The 24,755-nt window shown below is 40.2% G+C and overlaps 1 protein-coding gene across 10 annotated transcripts in view; it reads left to right on the top strand.

Annotated features, from left to right (window-relative positions):
* Positions 1–24,755, top strand: part of ITPR1 (inositol 1,4,5-trisphosphate receptor type 1) — a 318,979-nt gene that overhangs the window by 118,222 nt on the left and 176,002 nt on the right. For 7 of the 10 annotated variants that reach the window (XM_023620049.2, XM_070238558.1, XM_023620052.2 and 4 more), the window contains 8 exons: positions 6,738–6,824; positions 9,107–9,265; positions 11,225–11,323; positions 12,448–12,531; positions 12,641–12,787; positions 17,188–17,283; positions 18,769–18,813; positions 22,770–22,924. In XM_023620049.2, the coding sequence (XP_023475817.2) occupies positions 6,738–6,824; positions 9,107–9,265; positions 11,225–11,323; positions 12,448–12,531; positions 12,641–12,787; positions 17,188–17,283; positions 18,769–18,813; positions 22,770–22,924 (872 nt within the window). The remainder of the gene's footprint in view (positions 1–6,737; positions 6,825–9,106; positions 9,266–11,224; positions 11,324–12,447; positions 12,532–12,640; positions 12,788–17,187; positions 17,284–18,768; positions 18,814–22,769; positions 22,925–24,755) is intronic. The other 3 variants (XM_023620051.2, XM_023620054.2, XM_023620053.2) reach the window with 1 other exon arrangement.

Raw genomic sequence — 24,755 nt, 5'->3', positions numbered from 1 at the left:
AGAGTCGGAGGGCAGGAGAAGAAGAAACAATGGGAACAAAGAGACTGCTTAGAAGACTTGTATCATTATTTCAGTGGTTTCAGGGCAGGCATCCCCAACCTCCACAGACCTATTGCTCCCTCTTAATAGCAAATGTTATGTAATTGTATGCACAGGAAATAAAATTCATAAATAGCATAAACTCCCTAGGTAGCAAAGTTTAAAGAATGAATTATAAATTACTATACTTTAGTAAGTTCATGCTCAGGCACAACCGCTCTAAGGACGTAAGGAGGTAAATGCTTCCCCCTATTTGTTTAAACCCCCTGAATGAGGCAGTGAAGGCTGTGACTAACATAGGTGTGTGGTACTGGCGACCCAAAAAGCGTGTTTTCCGTATGCGATTTTCCAAAATGGTCAGCAGCTCTTGGTAGTGTTATGAATGATGCAAGTACACTCTTCCCTGTTTTAAACAGCACTTGCATTTTTGGAAAATGTATTAATCATAGTGTTAATAAAACCATGCAAATCCGTGCTTTGTGTTGATATGTAAAGTGGAGTCAGGGGCTAGGCTCAGATAATTGCAGACAGATTTTTAACCTATGTGAATGTCCACCAGACATAAAACTGCACAGGATGAGCAATACTTCATCCTTGTGCGGGATTGTACCATGCATTACAGGGCATCCTGCATCCCTGGCTTCTGGCCTTGGAACCTTCAGTAGCAGCCCCACCTCCTCCCCCAGTCATTTTGCAAAGATCCAGAATCCCCCTGAAGTCTGTGCTGAGAGCCTAGGAATCCAGCTGAATGGATGGGGAAGGTTGCTGCATCCTGCCCAGCTCCCTGGAGAGCCCTTCAGTGCATATGCCTGTGGGGTTATTGATGGATGAAGCGCATATCTTTAGTAGTCCTGCCTTTCCTTTTCTGGTGTGAAAATCATTCTGTTCAATGAGATCTTATTAGTGCATCTCAAACTCTTTCTTTTCCTACACTTTTGACAGCAGGGGTTGTAAATTCAGATTTCTCTTGGCCAAGCAGGAAGCCAGCCAGAATAAAGGGGACTTGGTGGGCCAGGTTGCTAAGTGGAGTGTGCCTGTGTGCAGGCCCAGGGGGCAGCTCCACTTCCTTGCTGTTGCTGCGTGGGAAGGTGGGCTGAGAGCTGCTACCATGTCTTCTGCTTTTTCAAGAGAAGCTAAAAACCCATGCTTTTATGTATAATATCTCAATTTTTAAAAAATATTAGCAATTAACTAATGAAGGCTTAAAACATTCACTCAACACTAACACAAAATGGCTCACGCTGGATGAGGTTCTTTAGCCACCTGTTTGGAACCCGTGATATACATGTTATGTTTTATCAGCAATTCCTTTCAATGTACCTCCCACAAATGAACTGTGAAAAAGACTGCACAGTTGAAAAAATGTATTGCTAAAGGTGATCAAGAACTTTAAAGTCCTTATTAGAAAAAGAGAAAAAAAAAATCAATGCATTCTCTCTTTCATACTGTTTGTGCCTTAAAAAAATTTTAAAGGAAACCAGTCCTTCCCCTGATTTAGGAAGACTGATTTGACTTTCAGGTCATGGGTGTTGACTTCATGTGGTTCCTACTTTCCTGCTCAGCTGGCCCTTTTTTCCCCTAGTGTCTGAAAGTCATTTCCATGTTTTAGTGCAGTCATTAAAATGTTGTATTTTGGGCAGCTGCTTGCCTTTCGGGGCTGGTGACTAGTCTCTAGTGGGTTTTCATTTTTATTTTTGTCAACTACTGTGCAGCACCCCAGTCAAAGGTCAGATTATTTTAAATTAATGCCATTTAAGGAATTAGTTGTCTAGACCACTTGACTTCCTTTTGCAACATATAAACAGCAATCTGAAGGAGAATGACATCTAGTGGTTGGTTACTGTGTGTGTTCATTCCTTCTGCAGGCATAACTGGATTCTAACTCTACTGGTCATGATTTCCTCAAGGTCTCGTGGTGGAACGAGCTTCCCTCACCCACACTCGAGTCACGTAATTTGTTACCCAGGTCTTCGCTACCATTTCTGGACAGCATTTTTACCTTCTGCCTTGAAACAGCACCTACATTGTTTTGGTTCTGAGAAATGGTCGATTACACTAAGCTGTAGCTTTGAGGAGCTAGCAGGAACCAGAGGAGTGAGAAGTCTTTATTGTCTTCTAAAGCCTGTATCCTGCGTTGCTTGTTTTCAGAACCCTTAATTCAATATCACGTTACGTAATTCAGAGCTTGTTGACCTTAAATAAACTTTCCCCACTGTTCCAGTGACCCTTCTGTAGTAATTTAATAATGGTTTCTCTATTTCCGAAATAAAATAACAGGTGACTAAGATGGAGTTGACCTTGATGTTGCTTGGGGAACGTGGAAACATTTGTGGTGAATAATGGTGGTAGAGACCATAGCATAGAGAGTGATTTTTCTTCTTTAGAAATTCAAAACAGTCCTTGACTCATTGTGTAAGGGAAAAGAGCAACAGGTATTTAAATTAATCAGGATTTTTAAATATTGAAAAGGTAACACATTATAATGACTTTTTAAAAATCCAAGCTTCTTGCCACAGAGACACGATGAAGATGTTTTTGAAGAAAGGACACACATGAGTAATTTAGGGAAAGACTTCCAAAATATGCATGTGTAAGAAAAGGAAAAAAAAGATCCCTAAATTTTACTCCTCAAGGATAGCCTTGGTTCATATTTGGTGCGTGCCCCACTCTTCCACCCTCTTCTATTCCTACATCTCTGTGGTTTAAAGTATCAATGGGAGCATGCTCTCTTACTTGTCTTTCTTTAACCTGGCTTCACTCACTATGTCATGAGTAAATAGGAATCTCTATCTTCATTCTTAATGGCTTTTTGGTTACTCCATTGTATGGCAGTACAGTAATTTTTGATCACCAAGCCCTGTGGGGGTGGATGGTATTCAGGATCCTGACATATTTTGCCATTCTGAAAAAAGAAGTTATGACCTTGTGCATGTGACAGATTATCTTCTTAGGAGAAACTCCTAGAAATGGAATTGCAAAGTCAAAGTTAAGCCCTTTGAACAACTTTTTGATAGACATTGCTGGATTATCCTTCAGAAAGATTGTACCAGTTCACTGCCTTTCAATATGGGCCCATCATTAGAATATACTTGAGGAATTTAACAGACCACATCTCATTCCTTTCAAGGGTGGAAGCAGCCTTGGCCATTGGGCCCAGGTATAGTTCGAACCTTATTTCCTTTTTTTGTTTTTTCTTTTGCTGAGGAAGATTCAACCTAAGCTAACATCTTTGCCAATCTTCCTCTATTTTGTATGTAGGTTGTTGCCACAACATGGCTGCCACCAAGTGGTGTAGGTGTGCACCTGGATACTGAACCTGGGCTGCCGAAGTGGAGTGCACCAAACTTAACCACTAGGCAACAGGGCCAGCTCTCTTATTTCCTTTTTATCTACCTTTTGCCTCACCTGTTGAACCTAAAAATCGTGATGGATGATTTTGTCTAGAAGCTGAATTTGACAGTGCTGTATGTCAGTTGTATCTCAACAAAATTGGGAGAAAAATCAGAATTTGGTTTTGTGGGGGGAGTTATCTAAGGACTGATGTGTGAATTCAAATGAACACATTTGGCATTTATGCATTTAGTTAAAGGTGAAATGAATTGGGGAGTTTTCTCCTCAAACAAAGAGAGCTTATAGGAGATGTGAATTCTTAGAATGGTCCATAAGCTTAATGCACTGAATGTTAATTCAGTAGTTATGTGTAGGCTTGGTCATCATTAAACCTTTTAACATTTTCAGATGTGATATTTAATATTTTAAGAGAAGTTCTTAGATATTTATTCTCCCATTTTGTTTTATTTTCTGTTCTAATTTTACCTTTTGTTATGTGTTTAGACAAATGCCCTTTGACATTTAGGGCTGCTGGTGGTTAGTCTTAAATATGGAATATGTGCCTTCTTGATGACTAATTTGACAGTTCTTTTTAGGTATGCCAGTGACCACTGGGTTGCCACTTCTATGCTTAGTCTAAGAGTAGCAGAAACTTAATATTTTAGATTAATGTTTCTTAAATTGAGGCTACTGGCTATTCTTGAGAGTAGGAGGAATGTCCATGAGAATTTTTCCTCCTAAACAGGAACCTTTATATATCATTTAAGTCCAAGAACTACTACTTTATAATTCTGTAAAAGTGGATCATTTCAGTATGATGTTTTGAGCAGAGAATAGCTATATTTGTTTGTTGGAAAATGTTATGTTTTATTTTACTGAATCTCTTGATTTTTCCCCCTTGAACATTTTTTCTCTCTTGAATTTCCTGTCTATATCAGCTGAGAACTGCTTAGCAGAAGGAACAAATGGCTCTCTACAAAGTATGAACCAACCTTCCAAGTGGATTTGGTCCAGTGTTTTGTTTGGAAAACTACCTGCAGAACCTCTGGGTACTGTAGAGATCTCTGGAGGAGGTGAAGCTCCGGCATGAGAATAGGGAGAAGAGAGATGGGAGGAGAAGAGGGGAGAGAGTTTATGGAGGGGAGAGCTACGGAGAACTGTGCTGAGGGCAGTTTGGATGCCAAAGATTGCCATGTTGTCTGCACTGGTATTGTTTCTGGATGCATCTTAAATCCAGTGGATTTTATCCTTTTGTAACTGAGAATAGCAGACTGGTAACTAATTCTAAAAGAGAGAGCAGGAAGCCTCTGAATAGACCGTTGTTTTAAAGAGTTGGAACAGAGACAGTAAACTTGCAATGATCTACACTAAGGTAGGCAGATCCTTTGCTTCTTATAGAGTAGTTTCTCTTTGGTTTGGGATTGGTTCTTGCACCTTATTTTCCTCAAATGATGTACCTTCCTAAAAACACCTATACTCCAGGTAGACGTGTGGAGCAGATGCTGAATTTGACAGAAACTGAAAGATTTTTAACCCAGCCAATTTGGTTCCCCTTTTGAAATTCTCATCATTAGAACACTTCTTAGTTTCAGAAACTTGTGTGTGATAATAATGGTTAAATTTATTGAATGCCTGTTATGTGTCTGGCATATGTTTTCTCTGATCTTCACAACAGCCCTAAAAGGCTTGCATTGTTTCCATTTTGTGGATGAGAATTCTGAGTGAGGCTTGGTGAGACTAAGTGACCCGGCCAGGGTGATAAAGCTAGTATGTGGTGGAACCAAGACCAAGTCCAGAAGGGTCCTGTGGAAATGCAGACATGTTTCCTGGGAAAGAGGCCCACTAACCATTGGCATCTGGTAGCGTCTGACCTCAGGGAAAGGAGAAATTTGAGGAAGAGAACATTGGGAACAGTTCTGAAGTACGCAGCTGGTCATCAGAGTTTTATCCTCCATTAGATTAGGTCCTGATTTCCTCCTGTTGGTTTACTTCTGTTTCACTCAGTCTAGGTTTGGGAGACAGGGACTGGAACAACGCTTTCCTCATTGCCTAGGATGAAACTGGTTCCTTTTAGCATTGTTGTCTTATGGTAACAGTAGTTTCAGAGTTGTACAGGTCAATGAATGAAAAATGACTGTTCAGCTTGGTAGCCTTGGCACATTATTCCGGAACCTTCTGTTCAATTTCATCATGTTCCCTGCCATGCCAAATTTGGACTGGTAGTGTCTCTCAGCCTGATTTGTAACTGTACAAATCTGGAGTTAACCCAAATATGAGTTTGAGGATTATCTTTGCTACTTAATAGATGTGATTTTTTTAAAAAAGACATTATTAAGCAAAATTTCAAATGTACACAGAAATAGGGAAAATAATATAACAAACCCTTTTTGTATCCATCGTCCAACTAGCTATGCAGTGTCTACCAAACTTTTTAATCTCTCGATCTATTTTTCCTCTTCTTTAAGATTGGTATAATGATCTTCCCCTCCAGGAACTACTATGAAAATTAAATTATAATTAATATCCAACAATAATAACTAACACTTCATGAATGTTGTAATGACTGGGCACTATGTTACATGATTCCTATGAGGTGTAGGTACTATTTTTATCCTCATTTTACAAAACTGGAAACTGAGGCTCACAGATGTTAAATAATATATTCCAGGTCACAAAACCAGAAACCGCCCCAAACCAGCATTTAAATTCAGTTTTATTTTACTCCAGAACCTTAAAAGAGGACTTTTACAATTCATAAAGGGGCTGTGCAAATTCCTTCCCACCTCTACCCTATTTTCTTTAAAAGTATATAAGCTTTTGACTTAGTCTTACCCTAAGCAGATGTTCATGAATTCCTTAAAGAAAATAATAACATTTTTAAAAAGCCAAAAAGCAGGCCAGCCCTGTGGCCAAGTGGTTAAGTTCGTGCCCTCTGCTTCAGCAGCAGCCCAGGGTTTACGCCAATTCAGATCCTGGGTGTGGACATAGCACCGCTCATCAAGCCATGCTGAGGTGGTGCCCCACAGAGCACAACCAGAAGGACCTACAACAATAGAATATACAGCTATGTACTGGGAGGCTTTGGGGAGAAGAAGAAGAAGAAAAGATTGGCAACAGATGTTAACTCAGGTGCCAATCTTAAAAAAATAAATAAATAAAAATAAAAAGCCAAAAAGGCCAAGAAAGCAAAGGCATAGTGGGTTGGATTCTTGACCTTGTTGCTCATTTCCCTTAGCCTCAGGATATGCTTAGATATTTGCTGATTTCTGTGGTTCTTGTCTGAACTTGCAACATTGGTTTTCCATTGCTGCAGAGAAACATAACCCATTGTTTCCTCTTTGTGACCAGTCTTTCTTCTTCATGTGCAGCATGCTGCAGACTTGGAAAAGAAGCAGAATGAAACAGAAAACAGGAAATTGCTGGGGACCATAATCCAGTATGGCAACGTGATCCAGGTAGGTCAAGACCGCTGTTCTCTTCTGGAGCTGTAGCATTACAAAGAACAAAACTGAAGAAACACACACACGAAACTGAGTTTGGGTACCTTTCCAGTAGGACTCCATGGAGACAACCAGTTTGTTGCAAAGAGTCTAGTGTTTCTTGTTATATGTGTTGGACTGTTGGGCTTTTTAGTTGGTTCTCTCTAAGTGCGAGAATCCACTTCTCTCCCCCTGTAGCTGATAATTTAAGATATGTCCAAATATTTTGGGCTTCCTACCTGAGAGAAGCCTGGCTGTTGCATTTTTGTTTAACTTGCATTGCTTGGAAGTTCTTTCTATTCGGTGAAAATTGGCTTCCCTGTAACTTTTATTTATTAATTCAAGAGCTGGTCACCAGAGGTAATAAGAGCAATTCTCTACCTTCAGATAGAATGTTTGATGATAGGTCTCATGTCATATCTCACATGTTGTGAGGCTTATTTGTCTCTTGTGCCTGTAATTTGGCATGGGGATGAAACACAATCTAAGAAAGAGTGACTGCAGGTTTTGCTGAGAAAATCCATCTGGGTCTATCCTTGAAGAAAGTAGTGTGTGAGGAAGTCTGGTGCCAAACGTGGCTTCTCTTGATTTGTCCAGTTACTAGATCATTTTGGCCCAGGCACAGAGGGTAGTAGTTGCCAACTTTTGAGGACCTGACCCGTTTGCTTGTCTTGCTTCATTATTTCCTTTTTCGAAGGATTTTGCTTATGTAAACCTTACTGATGACAAAGGAATTCCTTACCAGTTTTATTTCTATTAGGAATACATCAGTGCTAATCAGAAACATGGAAAACTAGAATTGCAAATTGGTAAAAACAACCTTTTATGTTTAAATGGGTTATTACTTTTATGCTCTTTGAAATAGTAAAAGAAGCTTTCAAAATCTGTTTGAACATTAGGTCCTGCCAGTCTCATTCCTCCTCCCTTTCAGGTTCTATCTAATTGAGAATGGACACAGGGGCCAGGTGGGCTCAAAGTTCAGTATCAGCTTTATTACCAGGCCAGGCCAGCGCCTTGAAACTCACAGTACAAGACTCCCTGGTTTGCTTAGATTGGAGGATGGCTTGAACAAAAGATGAAAGAGGGGCACAGGGGCTAAGAACATAAACTCTTAAATGCATTCCAATTCAGATTTTGCAACTTACAGACTGTCATATTTTGGGCAAGAAATCTTGCCATGCCCCAGTTTGCTTACTAGCAAAATGAGAATAAAAATGGTATCTGCTTTTTAGCTAATATTGCTTATTATTACTTCTCCCAAGTGTGGATCTTTCGCTTCACATCTAGGTAATGTCGGCTTATAAACTAACTGAGTCTAGCACCTGGACAGGTGCATGGAGGGCCACGGGCCACTCACCAGGGTAACAATGAGAGCTTGGGAGGGCATTGCTTTCTCCTTATTTATCATGGCCAGGGGATGTCAGGGGCTCGTACATCAGATAAGTTACTCCTCTACCCCCAACAACTCTGATAGAAGATTTATAGACCTTTATAGACCTCCTAGGACTGTTTTAGAAACCGTATCTGTTAACATATGAAAAAGGGGATATTGGCAGTTAGCAATGGAATCCTATGCTGGTCTTACCATTTCTGAGGGGGTTGGGCAGACTTTCATATTCCCTTCCATCTTCTGTTACATCTTGTTGAATTGGGAAGGCTTGGTCAATGCTTCCTGGTCTAGACCTACTATGAGACAAGTTGTTTCCCATCTAGATCTTTGGTCTTTCCATCCCCTTCATGTAACCATTACTCAAGAATTAAGAATAAAGTGCTTAGAAATTCAAGGTGGAAATCTGTAGCAGCCACATTCTTCCAAATGAAATGACAATCCCCTGATGGGGTCACCTATTAAAGTGGACTGTTTCTTAGGCTCAGAAGTGCCCTTCCTTGGCTGCACCTGTGTGTGAGGCTGTATTTAGACTGCACTTCCTCAGCTCCTTCACACTGGGTTAGGCCCCTTCTCACTAACAGATGGCAGAGTGCTGTGCCTAGCTGGTGGTGCACTTGACCTCAGCAACAGCTCTCTTGTGCAAGGCAATGCTGGGGAAAAAAATACTTCTTCTTCTCTCTACTTCTGCTCCCTTTGCTCTTGCTCATTTTCTAATTATCCCCTGCCTTAGGCACTTTTGTGATTCTCTAACTTCACAGGAAGCTCAGTGGTGGGAGGAATGTTTGATACATATTTTATATGACAGAGAGACATGGTAGAGATTCAGAGGCTTGCTGACAGTCACCTTATTCTCTTGGTGGGTTTTCAGCTCCTGCATTTGAAAAGTAATAAATACCTAACTGTAAATAAGAGGCTTCCAGCTCTGCTGGAGAAGAATGCCATGAGAGTGACATTGGACGAGGCTGGAAATGAAGGGTCCTGGTTTTATATTCAGCCATTCTACAAGCTGCGATCCATCGGAGACAGTGTAAGTGCAAATTCCCAGCCTGGGGAGTGTTCTGTGCCATGCTTCCAACCATAACTCTATATTAAAGTCATCTCAGAGAACTTTAAAGTTGAAACCTGAGGATTATCCTGTATGAAGAAAAGAAGGGAATCACTATGGAAACCAGTGTTTGGGAAACAGGGAAATTTGGAGAGGTGTGACCTAAATACAGTAACGGTGTTTTTCCTACTGGGCTTCTGAAAAAATTGTATGAAGAGCCCATGGCCTCTGTAACTTTACCATGAAAACAGCTATCGTATGTCATTGTCCTGGGGAGTGTCCCTCTCCTTCTAGATCATTAGTGGAATAGAAATGCCACTCTATTTTGGAAATAAAGTTAGTAAAGGAGGATGGAAAGGAAGTAGGTATAGCAGGAAAGGAGAGTGGATTTGAGGATTATCCTCCCTTGTTCCTTTGTCAGTAAGCCTGCAGGCTCCCCATCCCATTTCAGCGACTGCAGTTGGTCCTGAGTTGACCCCTCTCCTGAGGAGTCATTAAGATGTATAAAGCCTGACTTAGAACAGTTCTGAACTTGTTAGCTACATTAGTAAGTGGTATACTTAACAATGAATATGTTTAAATACTATCAGCTATATTTCTGACCTTGTTAAGTTTCTGACATAGTTGTTTTTTACCCAAAAGAAATATATGCCTTTAAACAGAGTGAAATCTTGTCAGAATGCTCAATGAACTTTTCCATTTTCAGTATTGCCATTTAAGTTTACAAGTTTTGGGCAATTTAAATATATATGAGTTTTTGTGTCTTTATTACAGTATATGTTTGTGTCTTTATCATAGTATATATAATATTCCTGAAGCATCCAGTTTCAGAACATTCCATCCCAGTTGATGTACGGTAAATATTGGTCCTCAACTGAGTATAGAAAAACAAGTCCAGTAAAGCTTAGCTTTTAGCAAAAGTGCTGGATTTTTTGAGGCATTTAACTTATATTCATTTGGAGTTAGAGCAAATTTAATTGTATATGTTCCCCAAATGTGTCAAACTGAAAATAGATGGGTTTTACATGTTAGGAAACCATCATTTTCACTCCTCTTCCTTCCATCCCCCATAAAAAATGACAGGGTGTTTTGTTTTGAATTTCGTTTTCAAGAAGTCCTTAGCTTTCCTCTCCTTTAAACTTATCTGTTTAGCTATGCCTTAGTTGAGAAGGTAAGATGAACTTGAATAATTATCCTTGTAGAATAGTGTTTTTCAAATCACTGGTGTTGATCCGTTCATGGGCCCTGAGATCAATTTAGTGGCTTGTGACTATTGTTTTGGAAAGTGGACTAAAATAGGAAGTGTTAGGCTATCTTAAACATAATGAGGATAAATATTGTTTTGGGGGTTAACTTTTGTTTTAGATAAATATAGATATCTATATATACTCACATATACATATATACACACACATACATATACACAGATATATGCACATAAGCATGTGAGACTGTGTGACTGAGTCATAATAGAAAACATATTAATGTGGCTTGTAGTAAAAAAAGCATGAAAGTCATTACTTTAGATATATAAAATTATGCCTTTACTCTTTCAAAGATAATGAATAAGATAAAGATACTTCAGACAATATTCTTCTTCTACTCTTAAAATTTATTTAGAGCTTATTTATATAAATGCCTTAACTGAACCTAACAGAGATAAGATTTTTTTCTTCCTGTTCTGGATTGACTTTGAAGATATCTTTGTATAATGACTGATAATCATGGACCAAAATTCACCCTTAGCCTTGTAAACATCTTCCCTCTTGCTCAGGGTCAGGCTTTTAAAGATGTGCAGGTGTCCTGCATCCTCCTACTTGCCAGAGACTGAGTATTGGCTCCTGTATACAGGCTCCTGTGGCTCCTCCGAGAACTACCCAGTGATCAGTCTGCAGTCCTGACCAGTTTTGTGAAAGGCTCTGTTGCTCCTTTCTTTTCCAGGTGGTCATAGGTGACAAGGTTGTTCTGAATCCTGTCAATGCTGGCCAGCCGCTACATGCCAGCAGCCATCAGCTGGTGGACAACCCAGGCTGCAATGAGGTAAGCGAACCCAAGTTACAGTTCGTGAGTGGGCATATGCTGCAGGAGCAGGCCTTCTGGGGGTCAGAGCATGTGCCTGCTGAAAGTGACTTTAGTAGTGACTTGGGGTAGTGTGTCCGTTCTGCAGGTGGGGCAACTGAGGCCCAGAGTTGAGAGGTTGTGCAAGTCTGTGCAGTGAATGATGGGTAGGGGCCAGTAGTCAGCCCAGGGCTGTTTGCTAAGCCTTATGTCGCTGGGGGATTGTTTTCTGATTTGTTAAGCCAAAGAAGGGCCCCTATTACTAAATTTTTCTGGCCAGAGGGCACCTTTTTCTAATTTATCTCCCTAAAGAGAGTGCCTTCTGTTCATTCCTAAGAGGGGTACATTATAGTTGATCAGTAGCCCTGCAAGAGTGCTATCTTGCTTTTGGCAATACAGCTACTGAGCCTCTAAATTGGCAATTGTAGGACACAAAGCCAGAAACTTGATTGTGACATGTAGTTGAGGTCACAGACTCTAGAGTCAGACAGGTGTGGATTCCAATCCGAAGTCTGCCTCTCCCCAGCTCTGTGACTGAAGGTTAGTTGCTCAGTCTCCCTGTGCATCAGTTTTCCTGTCTCTGAAAGGGGGGTGATGGTCATACCTATTTTTAAGGATGTTGCTGAGGATTAAATGAAATAGTGGACATTAGTACTTAGCCCAGTGCCTGGCATATATTTAGTGTACAATGGCTGTTCCTGTTAGTGATTATCGTTAGTATTTTAGATCGTTTACAGTGGACTCCTTTTTGCCTTTGTAACTCATCTCATTTTATAAGTGTTTGTTTTCATTGGGTCTTTACTTTCTGGCTACAGAAGAAGAGACTTGGAGAAGAAGGAAGATACCATTCCAGAAGGGCAGGAAGCTTGGTTCCTGTAGCCATAGTTGGAGCATACCTAGTGATTCGTTCAAATGAACCATTTATTATCAAACACTTCTGATAGGCCAATGAATTTGCAAGTCCTGTGATCTTAGTGGTGTCAATCTGTAGGGTTTGGGGGCTGAAGCACAGCCTTGCTCCTTGGGCAGTGGCGACGAATTTTGGGGCTGAAAGACATAGTTATTGTGAGGGATATGTGAAAAAATAACTCTAATTTCTTTTCCAGGTCAATTCCGTCAACTGCAATACAAGCTGGAAAATAGTCCTTTTCATGAAATGGAGTGATAACAAAGATGACATATTAAAGGGGGTGAGTTTGATACTTTATGGACTGGGCAGTGCTAGGCTCTTCTTGGGGCAGCAGTTTAGTTCTCTTTTTAAATTTATTTTCCTTAATTCTTCTGTGTGTTGATTTTTAGGGTGACGTGGTGAGGCTGTTCCATGCTGAGCAGGAGAAGTTTCTCACCTGTGACGAGCACAGGAAGAAGCAGCACGTCTTCCTGAGAACTACTGGCCGGCAGTCGGCCACATCTGCCACCAGTTCAAAAGCCCTGTGGGAGGTGGAGGTAAGGGGTGGGACAGGGGAGGCGGGGAGATAGGATTCGTGGGTTTATAGGAATAAGTCACATTCCTAGGTCCGCACCTAGGATCCAAACCAGTGAACACTGGGCCAGCCCCTTTTGGTCTGGTTTTTTTTTCATTCAGCATAATTATTTTGAGATTCATTCACATTGTTGCATGTATCACATAGTTCATTCCTTTCTATTGCTGAGTAGTATTCCACCGGATGGCTGCACCACAGTTTGTCTGTCTGTTTACTGTGATGGAGATTTCAGTTGTTCCCAACTTGGGCTATTACAAATGAAGTTTCTATGGACATATGTGTACAAGTCTCTGTATTGACATAAGCTTTCATGTCTCTTAGCTAAATTCCTAGGAATGGAATAGCTGCGTCATATGGCAGGTGTATGTTTACGTTTAAAAGAAGCTGCCGCACTGTTTTCCAACATGATTGTACTATGTTAACGTTCCCACCAGCAGAGTATGAGAGTTCCCGCTCTTCCACATCCTCACTAACACTTGGTGTGGTCAGTCTTTTTTATGTTAGCCATTTTAATAGATGTGTAGTGAAATTTTGTGATGGTTTTGATCTACATCTCCCTTATGGCTAATGATGTTGAGCATTTTTATGTGCTTATTTGCCATCAGTGTGTCTTCTCTGGTGAAGTGTCTGTTGCAATGTTTTGCCCATTTTAAAAATTGTCTTAGCTCTCCTTTAACATGGAGAGTGTAATAATCAGGTTTTTCGTGGCTATTGCATAGAAAAATTTCTACAGTTTTCATGATTCAAGGATTCTACATAAAGTTCTTAATTTCTACCCTCTGCCTATTTTCTTCTTTTCCTCCTTCTCTCCAGACGCATAGCATTTGCTTTTGATTTACTGTCTACTTGGGACACTGTCAATCCTACTAGATTATGAACCCCTTGAGAACTAGAACTTTGTCATTGATGCCCCCATTGTACCCACCACAGAGTTTTATACATTCGAAACATTCTTTGAGAGTCACTTTTCATGTGTGATTTTAATACTGGTGCCAAAAAAAAAAATCCAAAGATTTTCTTTTTTCTCAGTGTTGAAGTAATAAATGACGCAAACTAGAGAAAAATTGAAAATAGAGAAAACAAGGGAAGAAGTGGACTGTCATTTCTTTAATTTAATGTGACTGCTTCCATTGAGCTATCTAGTTTATGCGTAGAATTTTTGTTTAGTTGATGTCATTTTACAAACAATTTTGCACCTTGCTTTAACATGCTGTCGTAAACCAAACAAGTGTTATAAATGTCAGAATTGTACAGAAGTCACTGTGATTGACTTTAGTACCTTAATAGCAGGTACCAGGCCTTCACTCAAAAATTGATTGGAATGAATTAAAGATGACAACTTTTTGTGGAGTTTTCGAAGTATGGACTTCTTTAAGTACTTAACTCAGAAGTCCACTTCAGAGCATCTTCTATTTTTTTTTTCTTCTGAGAAGAAACAACTGTCTAATTCTTGCTCCTTAAAAGATCGTTTCCTGCCAATTTTTTTCATGAATATTCTAGGAAAACATCGAGTGTCTTCCTTTTTTATTTATTTCTTGAAGATTTTGGAAACTTTAAGTGTCCCTTCAAAATAAAGGGAGGAAGACAACACTACGTATTTTATATCTGTAGTAGCGATCTAGGATTTACATTATCTATCTTTAGCTTATTGCCAATCCATTTTACATAATGCTGTATCTTAACACATGACGTAAGAACCTTACAATAGTATACTTCTATTTCCCCCTCTTGTCCTTTGTGTTGTTATCATGCACTTTACTTCTGCAGATGTTTTAATCTTCATAGTGCATTTTTATTTATTTTGCTTTGTTTGAGCAGTCACTTATATTTTTAAAATGTAAAAATGAGAGAACAGGAGTCTTTTACCCACATAGTTATCGTTTCCAGATCCTTTGTATAGATCCAAGTTTTCATCTGGTATCATTTTTCTTCAGCCTAAAGATCTTAATCTTTTCTTGTAGTACAGGTCTGCCAGTGACCAATTTTCTTAGCTCTAATTTGAAAATGAGAAGATCTTTATTTTACTTTCATTTGAAAAATCTCCGTTTTCCTTTTTAAAAAAATAATAGCTTTATTGAGATACAATTCACAAATTAAAAGTATACAATTCAGTAGTTGTTAGTAGGTCCATAGGGCTGTATAACCATTACCACAACCAATTTTAGAACATTTTCACCACTCCAAAAGAAGTCCTGAATTCATAGCAATCACATCTCATTTCTTTTCAAACCTTGCCTCAAACCAACCCTGGCAACCACTGATCTACTTTCCATCTCTATAGATTTGCCTGTGCTGGACATTTCCTATAAATGGTGTCCTGTAGTATGTGATCCTTTGTATCTGACTTCTTTCACCTAGCATGATATTTTTCAAAGTTCAGCCATATTGCCACGTGTCAGTACTTTATTTCTTTTTATTGCCAAATAATATTCCATTGTATGGATATACCATATTTTATTTATCATTCACTGGCATTTGGATTGTTTCCACTTTTTGGCTCTTCTGAATAGTGATGCTATGAACATCCATGTACAAGTTTTTGTGAGGGACATATGTTTTCAGTTCTCTTGGGAGTGGAATTGTGGGTGATATGGTAACTTTATGTTTAACCTTTCAAGGAACTGACAGATTGCACTAGTTTATCTTCCCACCTGTGGTATGTTAAGGTTCCAATTTCTCCATGTGGCCATTTATGAAGGATATTTTTGTTGGATATAGAATTCTAGGTAGACAGTTTTTTTCTTTCTGTACTTTAAAGATGTTCATCCATTATTGTCTTGTGTGCATTGTTTCTGATGTGAATTAAGTGGTTTCCTAGCTTTCTTCCCTGTATATAGTGTCTTTTCTTTTTCCCCTGGCTGCTTTTAAGATTTTCTTTTTATTTGTGGTTTGCATTAATCTAATTATGATGTGTCTTGGTGTGTGTGTATTTATCCTACTTTGAGTTCATTGAGTTTCTTGAATCTGTGGGTATGTATCAAAAAGGGAAAATTTCGGGTCATTATTTTTCTAATATATTTCCTGCCCCCACCAATGCACAGATATGCTGGATCATTTGATATTGTCTGACAGGTCACTGAGTTTATGGGTCACATTTTCCTTATTCTTGCCTGTCCAGTGCTTTATGATTATATGCTAAACATTGTGGTGCTACTTTGTTGAGTGTCTGAATTCTGTTGCCTTCCTTTAAGAGTACTGGATTTTGTTTTGTCAGACAGTAAAGTTACTTGTGGATCAGTTTGATCCTTTGGAGACTTGTTTTAAAGCTTCATTAGGTCAAGTGTATTGTAGCTTTTTTTCAGGGCTAGATTAGCCCTACTACTAAGGTGTGACCCTTTTGACTTCTCTACTGAATGCCCCAGGTGTTCCATGGCATCTCTCCTCTGGCTTGTCAGAATCAGAATACCTCCTAGCCCTGAGTAAGTTCTTGGAACGTTGAGCTGACAGCTCACTTGTGGGGTCTTGCCTTACACATATGCAGCTTGGTATTCAGCCAAAGACTCGAGGAGGCCCCTTATATAGCTTTCTGGAGCTTTTGCTCTGGGTGGCCCTGTGTTCTGCCCCTACAAATTCCAGCCACCTCAGTCTCCCTAAATTCTGATCTATCTCTTCAACTCAGTGAGATCAGTGTCCCCTGCTTGGATTATCCTTCCTAATACTAGCATCCAGAGAGAACCCTCAGGCAGAAAGCTAGAATAATCAGAGAGATTGCCTTGTTTGTTTCTCTCAGAGATCATATTTGTGGACCGCCTGTTGTCCAATAACTGAACACAGTTTCATATATTTTATCCAGTTTTCTGCATGGCAAGTTCATATATTTTGTGCAGTGTCTAGTTGTTTATGGCACCATCTGCCAGTGCCAATTATTCCATCATGACCAAAAGATGAATTTACAGTTAGTTTTATGGTAAATTGGTCTAGGTTCTGTAAGTTTCAAGTTTCAGAGCACAGTCCTGTGTAGGTATTTCAGCACATGATTATATGTATAGAATGCTTTTACAGTTTTCCATGAAATTCCTTTTTATTTGTTGTGCCTTTTGTGGATGAATTTCAGAATCTTAACTTCTACTTCATTATGATTAAGGCAAATAATCTGAAAACCATTGAACTTTCTACTACAACCATTTCATGTTAACTGAGAGTCTAATTCTTCTTTGGAGAAACCTTACTTAACACTTCCGTATGTTTGAGTTCTGACATTACATATGACACTTGCAATGAGTTTGTTGGCAGATAATGATTTTTTTCAGCTAAGAAATATCACTCTTGAACTGTCACTTCTGTGCAATATCTCAGATTCAGTGTTGTCCTAGTATGGGTTGACAATTCTTCTACTCCTGTTGATCATTCCTCCTCTTGCAGGTGGTCCAACATGACCCGTGTCGGGGTGGAGCGGGATACTGGAACAGCCTCTTCCGTTTCAAGCATCTTGCTACAGGGCATTACTTAGCAGCAGAGGTAAGTAGCAGCCCCGTATTTTTCTCTTTCAAGGCTGATGCACTCCCCTTTCCTCACTTACCTGTAGCCATTGAGTGGTTAGAGGCTTAGGGTAATGCTCAGTCCCCTTGCTTTTTCTTCTGCTTTTCTGTTTCCTTCTGCCTCATTTCCCTGCTTATAGACAAGAAAAGATAAAAATGACTAACACATTTTAGTACTTCACAGGGATTTTGATCAAGATGTGGGGAGAAAGTAAGTTAGAAAATAATGCTGTCATGGGGATCTAATGTACAGCATGGTGACTATAGTTACTAATACTGTATTGTATATTTGAAAGTTACCAAGAAAGTAGATCTCAAAAAAAAGAAAAGAAAGAAATGCTAATCTGGGTTTTAGGATTATCTTTCTGTTTTCTTCTCACATACTGCTCTCCCCACATCTTACCTACCAACCCTGCTCTTAACATGATTGACCGAGACTTGGCCTTTCCGCCTGAAGGTCCTTTCTGGTGTGTAAAACCAGAAGCATTAAGACTCATAAACAATTAGACTTTATAGAGCATTCTGGTTCCCAGAGCATTAGTGGAATAGACAGTGTCTTGTCTTTTACTTATAGGAATGTCAAAAATCAAAGAAATTAACTTTACCTTAAATGTCTGTAAAGCTTTTGAGGAAAGACAAGACGCAACGCTGAAGGATAGAGGAATTTACTTGTTAATTTTTGTATTAAATTAAGGGGCCATCCTGCTGTGTGACAGATGTTGAGTTTTACCCTCGTATCCTGGAAGATGTACGATACATATTCATATCAGGTTCTAGTCGTACATCAAAAGACACCTCTTCTTGCCTGATACCACTGATGAGACTGTTCAGAGATTTTCAAGGTGATGCGTGGGTATCAGTACTGCTTCTGCAGCTGACCCTGAGGAAGGCTGAATCTAAATGTACTGAACCCCCTGGGATGCCTGGCACTTGTATGAACTGATGATTTTGAAATATTTAAGAATCAAAGATCAAGACTAAGTTGAAATTTAAAATGGAACCGGGGGGAATTAGGGACCTAGCTAACCAGCTGTAAGAAATGTTGATTACATGGTTTGCCAAAGATCAGTGGTGGTTGCATTATCTGTTATGTTCTGAGGCAAATGTATCTCTTGCTGGAGGCCACACATTTTTTATTTCTAACTAAAAATAAGGAGGATTATCAATGACTGGACACTGTTCTTTTATTTATCTCAGGCTTTTACCTGTTGCTTTGCTAGTGAATTCATTATGTTCCTTTGTCTACACTTGAGAGCTGTCTATCGGTGATTGGTAGATTGTTTCGTGTGTATTGTACTCGTGTGACATGTGTTGTTGTTGTGGCATGCTGGTTTCGTGAACAGAGGGAAGGGTCAAGTTCTTAGCTGTTCAAAGATGTTCGCAGGCCTTGAAGTCTTCTGCAAGTGGGGCCGAGTCCTTGAGAAGCAATGGATGTTTTAATTTCCTAATGATTCTTTTTCATCAGGTAGACCCTGACTTTGAGGAAGAATGCCTGGAGTTTCAGCCCTCAGTAAGTATGGGCAAGAGCCTTCTTGTCTTCATCTGGTAGGGTGAGGCCAAATGATCTGGAACCCCATTTAAGAAACTGCTACTGTGGTCATTGAGTGCTGGGAAAGGGGAAACCCTAGGATGCCTAAAAAGAGTGTCTTGTTCTATGCCTCCCTTGAGGGTAGTGATGTCTCCTTGTGTCCTGATTGGTCCAAGGAACTGTCAGTCATGATGCTCTTTCTGTGTGCTTAGTCAAGGGGTGTCCACTTCTAAGTTGCAGAAGTTCACAGTATCTCTTGGAATTCCCTTAGGTTGGAGACAGTATGGCCCCTATGGAAGTCAGCCTTTTACAAATGAATGTCCTATTGCTTTGACCTCAACCTATGATGCACTCAGATTTTTTGAGGAATGAGTGTATGAGGTGGATAGTGTCATTTAGACAATGGAGGTAACATATGAGGAGGCACGGAGCACCTGATATCTGATTAGGCACTCAATTGTCTAACCATCTGTCCTTGCTTTCTGCAAAGTCAGATATAGCCTTTATAATGTGGTTTGGAATTTTAATGCCAACTGGATCTTTCTTTGGAGGCCATATTGCCAATTAATGCTGATATGGAGGCACTTGAGGGTTTAGGTGTCTACGATTATGGATTGAAGGAGGCAGTGGTTGTGTTACATGGAAATGATGGGTATAAGTAACGCAGCTCTCTCATGGAATTCTTCACTCTGGTCTAGGATTAGAACAAAACAAAACAAAAATCCAGACACTTACTGTGCTGTTTGATTGTGTGTCCATGTGGTCATCTCAGTGGTGGATATGGTGAGTGGTATTGAGGATATTTCTTTTTTTAAGTAAAATTTTGGACTTTAAAGTAGGCACATTAATGAAGGGAATTGGGGTGGAAATAATACAGAATGTAATTGTCTTTGAAAAGTGTTGTGAATTCTGCAGTAGTGATGAACCTTCTGGTTTTGTCGGGGGAGAATGTTAGCTCCGGAAGAGATGCAGGAGAGGGTGTGCTTGCCCTTAAGTAGGAGTGCTAGCTGAGGGTGTCTCGCCATTAAGTAGGAACTACTAATGGACTTGCTTGGGGAGTGCATCTCCTCTTTCCAGCTCCTTGAGGGAGCATCCAAGGGTCCTATTCCTTCCTTTCATCCTTTTCGCCTTCACTTCTGGAGCCCATTTTGAAAACTTACCTTCCACAGTTAATGTGCCTTGGAAACGAGTGACTTAGTCCAACTTTCTGCAAATGTGCAAAGAAATCTTTGCACGTCATCGCTGCATAGTGTTCATGTGGTTAGTATTTGAAGACTTGAATTGGCAGGAACCATATTTTTCAAAGGACAGTTTTCATCCTTGCTCCTTCTTTATTTTGAGAGAAAGAACTGCCTTTGTGTGACTTGCATTTGTTGGTCTTAGTGCTACCTTCTGAGCTAACACAGAGTAAGTCTCCTCTCAGAGATTACTTTGAAGGAGAGCCATGGCTTCTTTCAGTGAGAGCAGACGTTCAAGTAACCTGGAGCTCTGTGGGGAATGGAGCTGCTCTCCTGGGCTGTAGATATGTGAGGGAAGACTGGCATTTGTAGCGCAAAAGGAAGACAGGAGTGCCGCAGAGAGGCAGACCTGGGTTTAAATAGCAGAGCCACTGCTTGTGAGCTGTGTGACTCGGAACAAGATACTTTCCTTCTGAGCTTCAATTTCCTTTTCTGGAGAAGTGGCGGGTATTCTTGTTGTAAGGACAAAGTAAGATGTTGTGTAAGTGAAGTGCCTGGCCCATAGTAAGCTCTTAATAAATGATATTTTTGTAAGTTGCACAAGATCATTAGCATTTTAGTGACTCGACGTCCACCAGTTCATCTGGGTTGCACAGCAGCTGTGCGAAAGGAGTTAGGAAAGGTTTTACGGTCTTCCTTTTACAGAAGAGGAAACAGCCGTTGAGAGTTGTCCTGACTCATCACGCATCTCAGGGTCTCTCAGAGTTCAGTTGTCTTTTGACTTTTTCATGCTTCTCCATGCCAGGGTAGCAGGATAGACGAGCAGGCTTGGGTGCAGATGTAGACTGCATTGCTCTGGTTACTCTGGATGCTGCTCGGGTGGTGATCGTCCTCATGAGGAGAAGGGTGTGTGGGGGGCCCACCCTGCACCCACAAGGCCAGCAGCGCAGCTCCTGCCACTCAGGGGACCGTGTTAGCATTGAGAGGGTCCTGACCCCTTCACCCTCTTCTTGGCTTTGAAAACTTAGGTGGAAAACTAGGGTTGTATAAGTTTGGGAGAGGATGCCGCTCGTTCTGTTCTGCTCATAGATCTTGTATTTCTCTGAGATTGGCATGTAGTGCCTGTGTTCCTGCCTGGGACCTCATTCAGCTTCGTGGTGCTCATCCTACTAAATTCAGTGGCACCCTCAAGCCACAGGCTTGATGCCAGAGGGAGAAAAAGGACAACCCCAGGCTGGCGCTTGTCTGACAGCCTTTTGCACATGTGTCTGTCCTCCCACTAGGTGGCAAACGCCGACTGCACAATGAAAGAACGTGAGGACGCGGTTTCTCAGGCACATTTCCAGATACAGTGGACTTAATGCAATTTTAATTGTTCTGTAGAGTTCTGGCGGATCTGAAATTTCACTGCCAGCCTGTAGCTGAGCCCTGTGTCTTAAACCAGAATTGAATCAGGGTTTATTTGGAAAGTGGTGTGTGAGAGACTTTGAGAGTAATAGTAGTTAGAAGAGGACAAATTCTGTTCAAAGTTCTTTCTCCTAAACTGAGTTTTTGGTGCTTTCCAGTTGATTCTTCCTTTAGCGTAGAGAGAGTAACGAGTCATGGATTTGTTGAGGGAGAGCTTCAAGGTATTAGAGGAAGGAGCGTGAGAGGGAGGAGGCAGAGGTTTGCGGTATTAAAAGAACCATTTGATTTTTTCTCTTTTTTACAGGTAAGAGTTGGGGCTGCTGATGACCTGATAAAGCAGACTATTGCCTACAGTCCTAAAACTCAGGCCCCATGGAGTCAAATTCTCTCACGCTCTCTCCTTTGCCTGTCCGATTTGATTTCCTTTTCTCCATTCCCTACTTGGAAAGGTAGCAGTGCCTCAGCCTAAGCAAAGCAAGTTAGTGACAAAGGAAATGTGGTTTTCCCAGTAGATGCAGGTGGATATTGTCAACTTACAAGGATGTTAAACATTAAAAATAATCCCCTGTAGAGTCACAGCGCTGAGAGAAACCTTGCAGAGCCTATCCGAGCAGGCGCTAGTCTAAGCACTGTGCTTAAATCTTCCTAGGCAAATGGGCTTTGGAACCTCAAATGTGTTTTTACAGTTTCTCAGGAAAGCCTTCGTCATCGTTCATTAGTCTTCACTGTAGAGATTTCTTCAGTCTCAGCCAAATCCCTGATGTAGCAGGAGAGGCCCTTTATTCCCTGAATTGTCGTCGGCAGCCCTCCTTGATTAATGATGAACGTTTTTTTCAGGGCTAGTCTGACTTCTCAGATATTTGTCTTGGCCACACTTGGATCACTGCTTACGAACACTTGGATTCAGGTTTATTTTATTTTATTTTTTTCTCCCGGGATGTAGCTGTATTGTGTTATTGCTAGACAGTTTCACTGTAGAGTAACACAATGACCCATAAGCAAATCCACAGGATAAATTTTCTCAAAGCACTTCTCCTCTCTCCCAACTACTACAGATGGATGTTGTCATACGGAGTTCTTTATCACCGATAGTACTCTTCCCACGGACGTCTATCATTGTAACCTCACATTGTTTAAACATTTTTATTGCAACACAAGGAGGTAGAGTGTAAATATTCTTGGCATGGGTGGCCGATTATCCTCTTTTATGACTGCTCTGAAACTGTGGTGCTTTTCCTGCCAACTGCTGACGTTCACTGCTGTTTCTTCCCTGTTCCTGTGGAATGTGCAGTGATTGTGGTGAGTGAAAGCTTTAGCACGAGAATCCTTGACTTTATGACTTTTCCTCCTCAGGTGGACGCTGATCAGGATGCCTCTCGAAGCAGATTGCGAAATGCCCAAGAAAAGATGGTGTACTCCCTAGTCTCCGTGCCCGAAGGCAATGACATCTCCTCCATTTTTGAGTTAGACCCCACCACTCTCCGTGGAGGTGATAGCCTTGTCCCAAGGTATGATTCTAAAATGGCTTATCCCAAGTGAGTCAGCACTGGTATAGGTCACCTGGCTGGGTTTCTTAGAATCCAACTTATCATTGCCTTTCTTGAATTTTTTGTATAGGATTTGGTGAAGGATATGCTCTCGCTGCCCATTGGAATGACATCTGACTTTTTTATAGCTCATCAGTGATAAATTCTTAGTAGTTGAATAAGAAGTATTATATTTAGGTAACAAGCCAAACCTCAAGCTCAAGTAGCTCAATATTTCTTGTTTCTTTTACTTTCTTCCTCCTTCCCAAACCTGAGAGATCTCCTGGTCAATTGAATAAACAATTGAAAAGAAATTCTAGAACATGGAATATTTGAAATTCACTGAGTACGTAGTAAATTTTATTAAAAGTGTTGAGAAGTCAGACCATTCTTCTTTGGTTACTTTATTAAATTTAACTCTTAGTTTTGTTGCATAAGAATGCATTTTGAGGGGGAAATAACTGGACTATAAATGGGACAAAAGCTTATTCTTAACAAAATCAACAACAATATTATTGATATTAATAATAATTTATTGAGTGCTGCCTACGTGCTATTTCACTTGTTATATAATTTCATCTTCACAAAAACTCCTGTGCAATAGATTTTATTATCCACCCCTTCTTATAGATAAAGAAACCGAGGCTCAGAGAGTTTAAGCAACCTATCACAAGTCAGCGAGTCCCGTTGCAGAGCCCCAAATCTTAAATATGTAAGCCAGATAGGGTTGTTCGGGTAATTCGGACTCTTCAACACAGCATTGGTTAGTGCAGATCTCTCTGGCTTTTGTAGGTTTCACACATGGCCCCTCTGAGTATTACTTTGTGTTTCATTATTCATATCTATCATTGCTGTTTAGCTGCTCAGCCTGAGCTCGGCTAGGATGCTGATAAGGGTAGCTTGGGTGCTGTCACAATTAGAGGAGAACCTTCTCTGTGCTGGGTACTATTCCTGTCCTTCTCAGGGTGATATACGTAAGGCAGTGTCCACATAGAAGAGAACTTTATAATGCAAGAAGAAGGCCTTTCATTGCCTTTCAATAAAATGATCACTGGTTCTTACAATTTGCCTGGTTGTAAACTTCTTGAGAATCTGGGGAAAGCTAGAGATGTTCTCCTAGAAAATCTGAAGTATGTACACAGGTTTGCATACTCCAAGTTTTCCTTGATTTAGACTGCCTTTTTAAAAATAACAGACTTACTGAGATGTAATTCACATACCATATACTGTACCTACTTAAAGTGCTCAAGTCAATGGTTTTTAGTAGACTAGCAGAGTTGAGCAACCATCGTCTCATCACAATCAATTTTAGAAGAGTTTCGTCACCCAAGAAGGAACACCATACCCAATAGCAGACACTCTTCATTTCCCCATGCTCCACCCTAGCCTTAGCCTAATCTGCTTTCTGTCTCTATTGATCTGCCTATTCTGAACATTTCATATAAATGGAATCATATTATGTGGTCATTTGTGACTAGCTTCTTTCACTTAGTAATTTTAGGATTCATCCATGTTGTAGCATATATTAGTACTTCATTTCATTCTGTGGCTGAGTAATATTCCATTATATGGTTATATCACATCATATTTATCCACTTCTTAGATGATGGCCATTTGGGTTGTTTTCCCTTTTTGGCTATTATGAAGAATGCTGCTGCAAACATTCATGAACACATTTTTATGTGGATTACATTTTTATTTCTCTTGGGTTTATACCTAGGAGTGAAATGACTGGGTCATATGGTAACTCTATGTCCAACGTTTTAAGGAACTGCCAGACTGTTTCTTCATACGCACACACCATTTTACATTC

Source organism: Equus caballus, chromosome 16 (genome assembly GCF_041296265.1).
Source record: "Equus caballus isolate H_3958 breed thoroughbred chromosome 16, TB-T2T, whole genome shotgun sequence".
NCBI classification, from domain to species: Eukaryota; Metazoa; Chordata; class Mammalia; order Perissodactyla; family Equidae; genus Equus; species Equus caballus.
The sequence above is the reverse complement of the archived record's forward strand: the minus strand, read 5'-3'. Positions and strand labels throughout refer to the sequence as shown.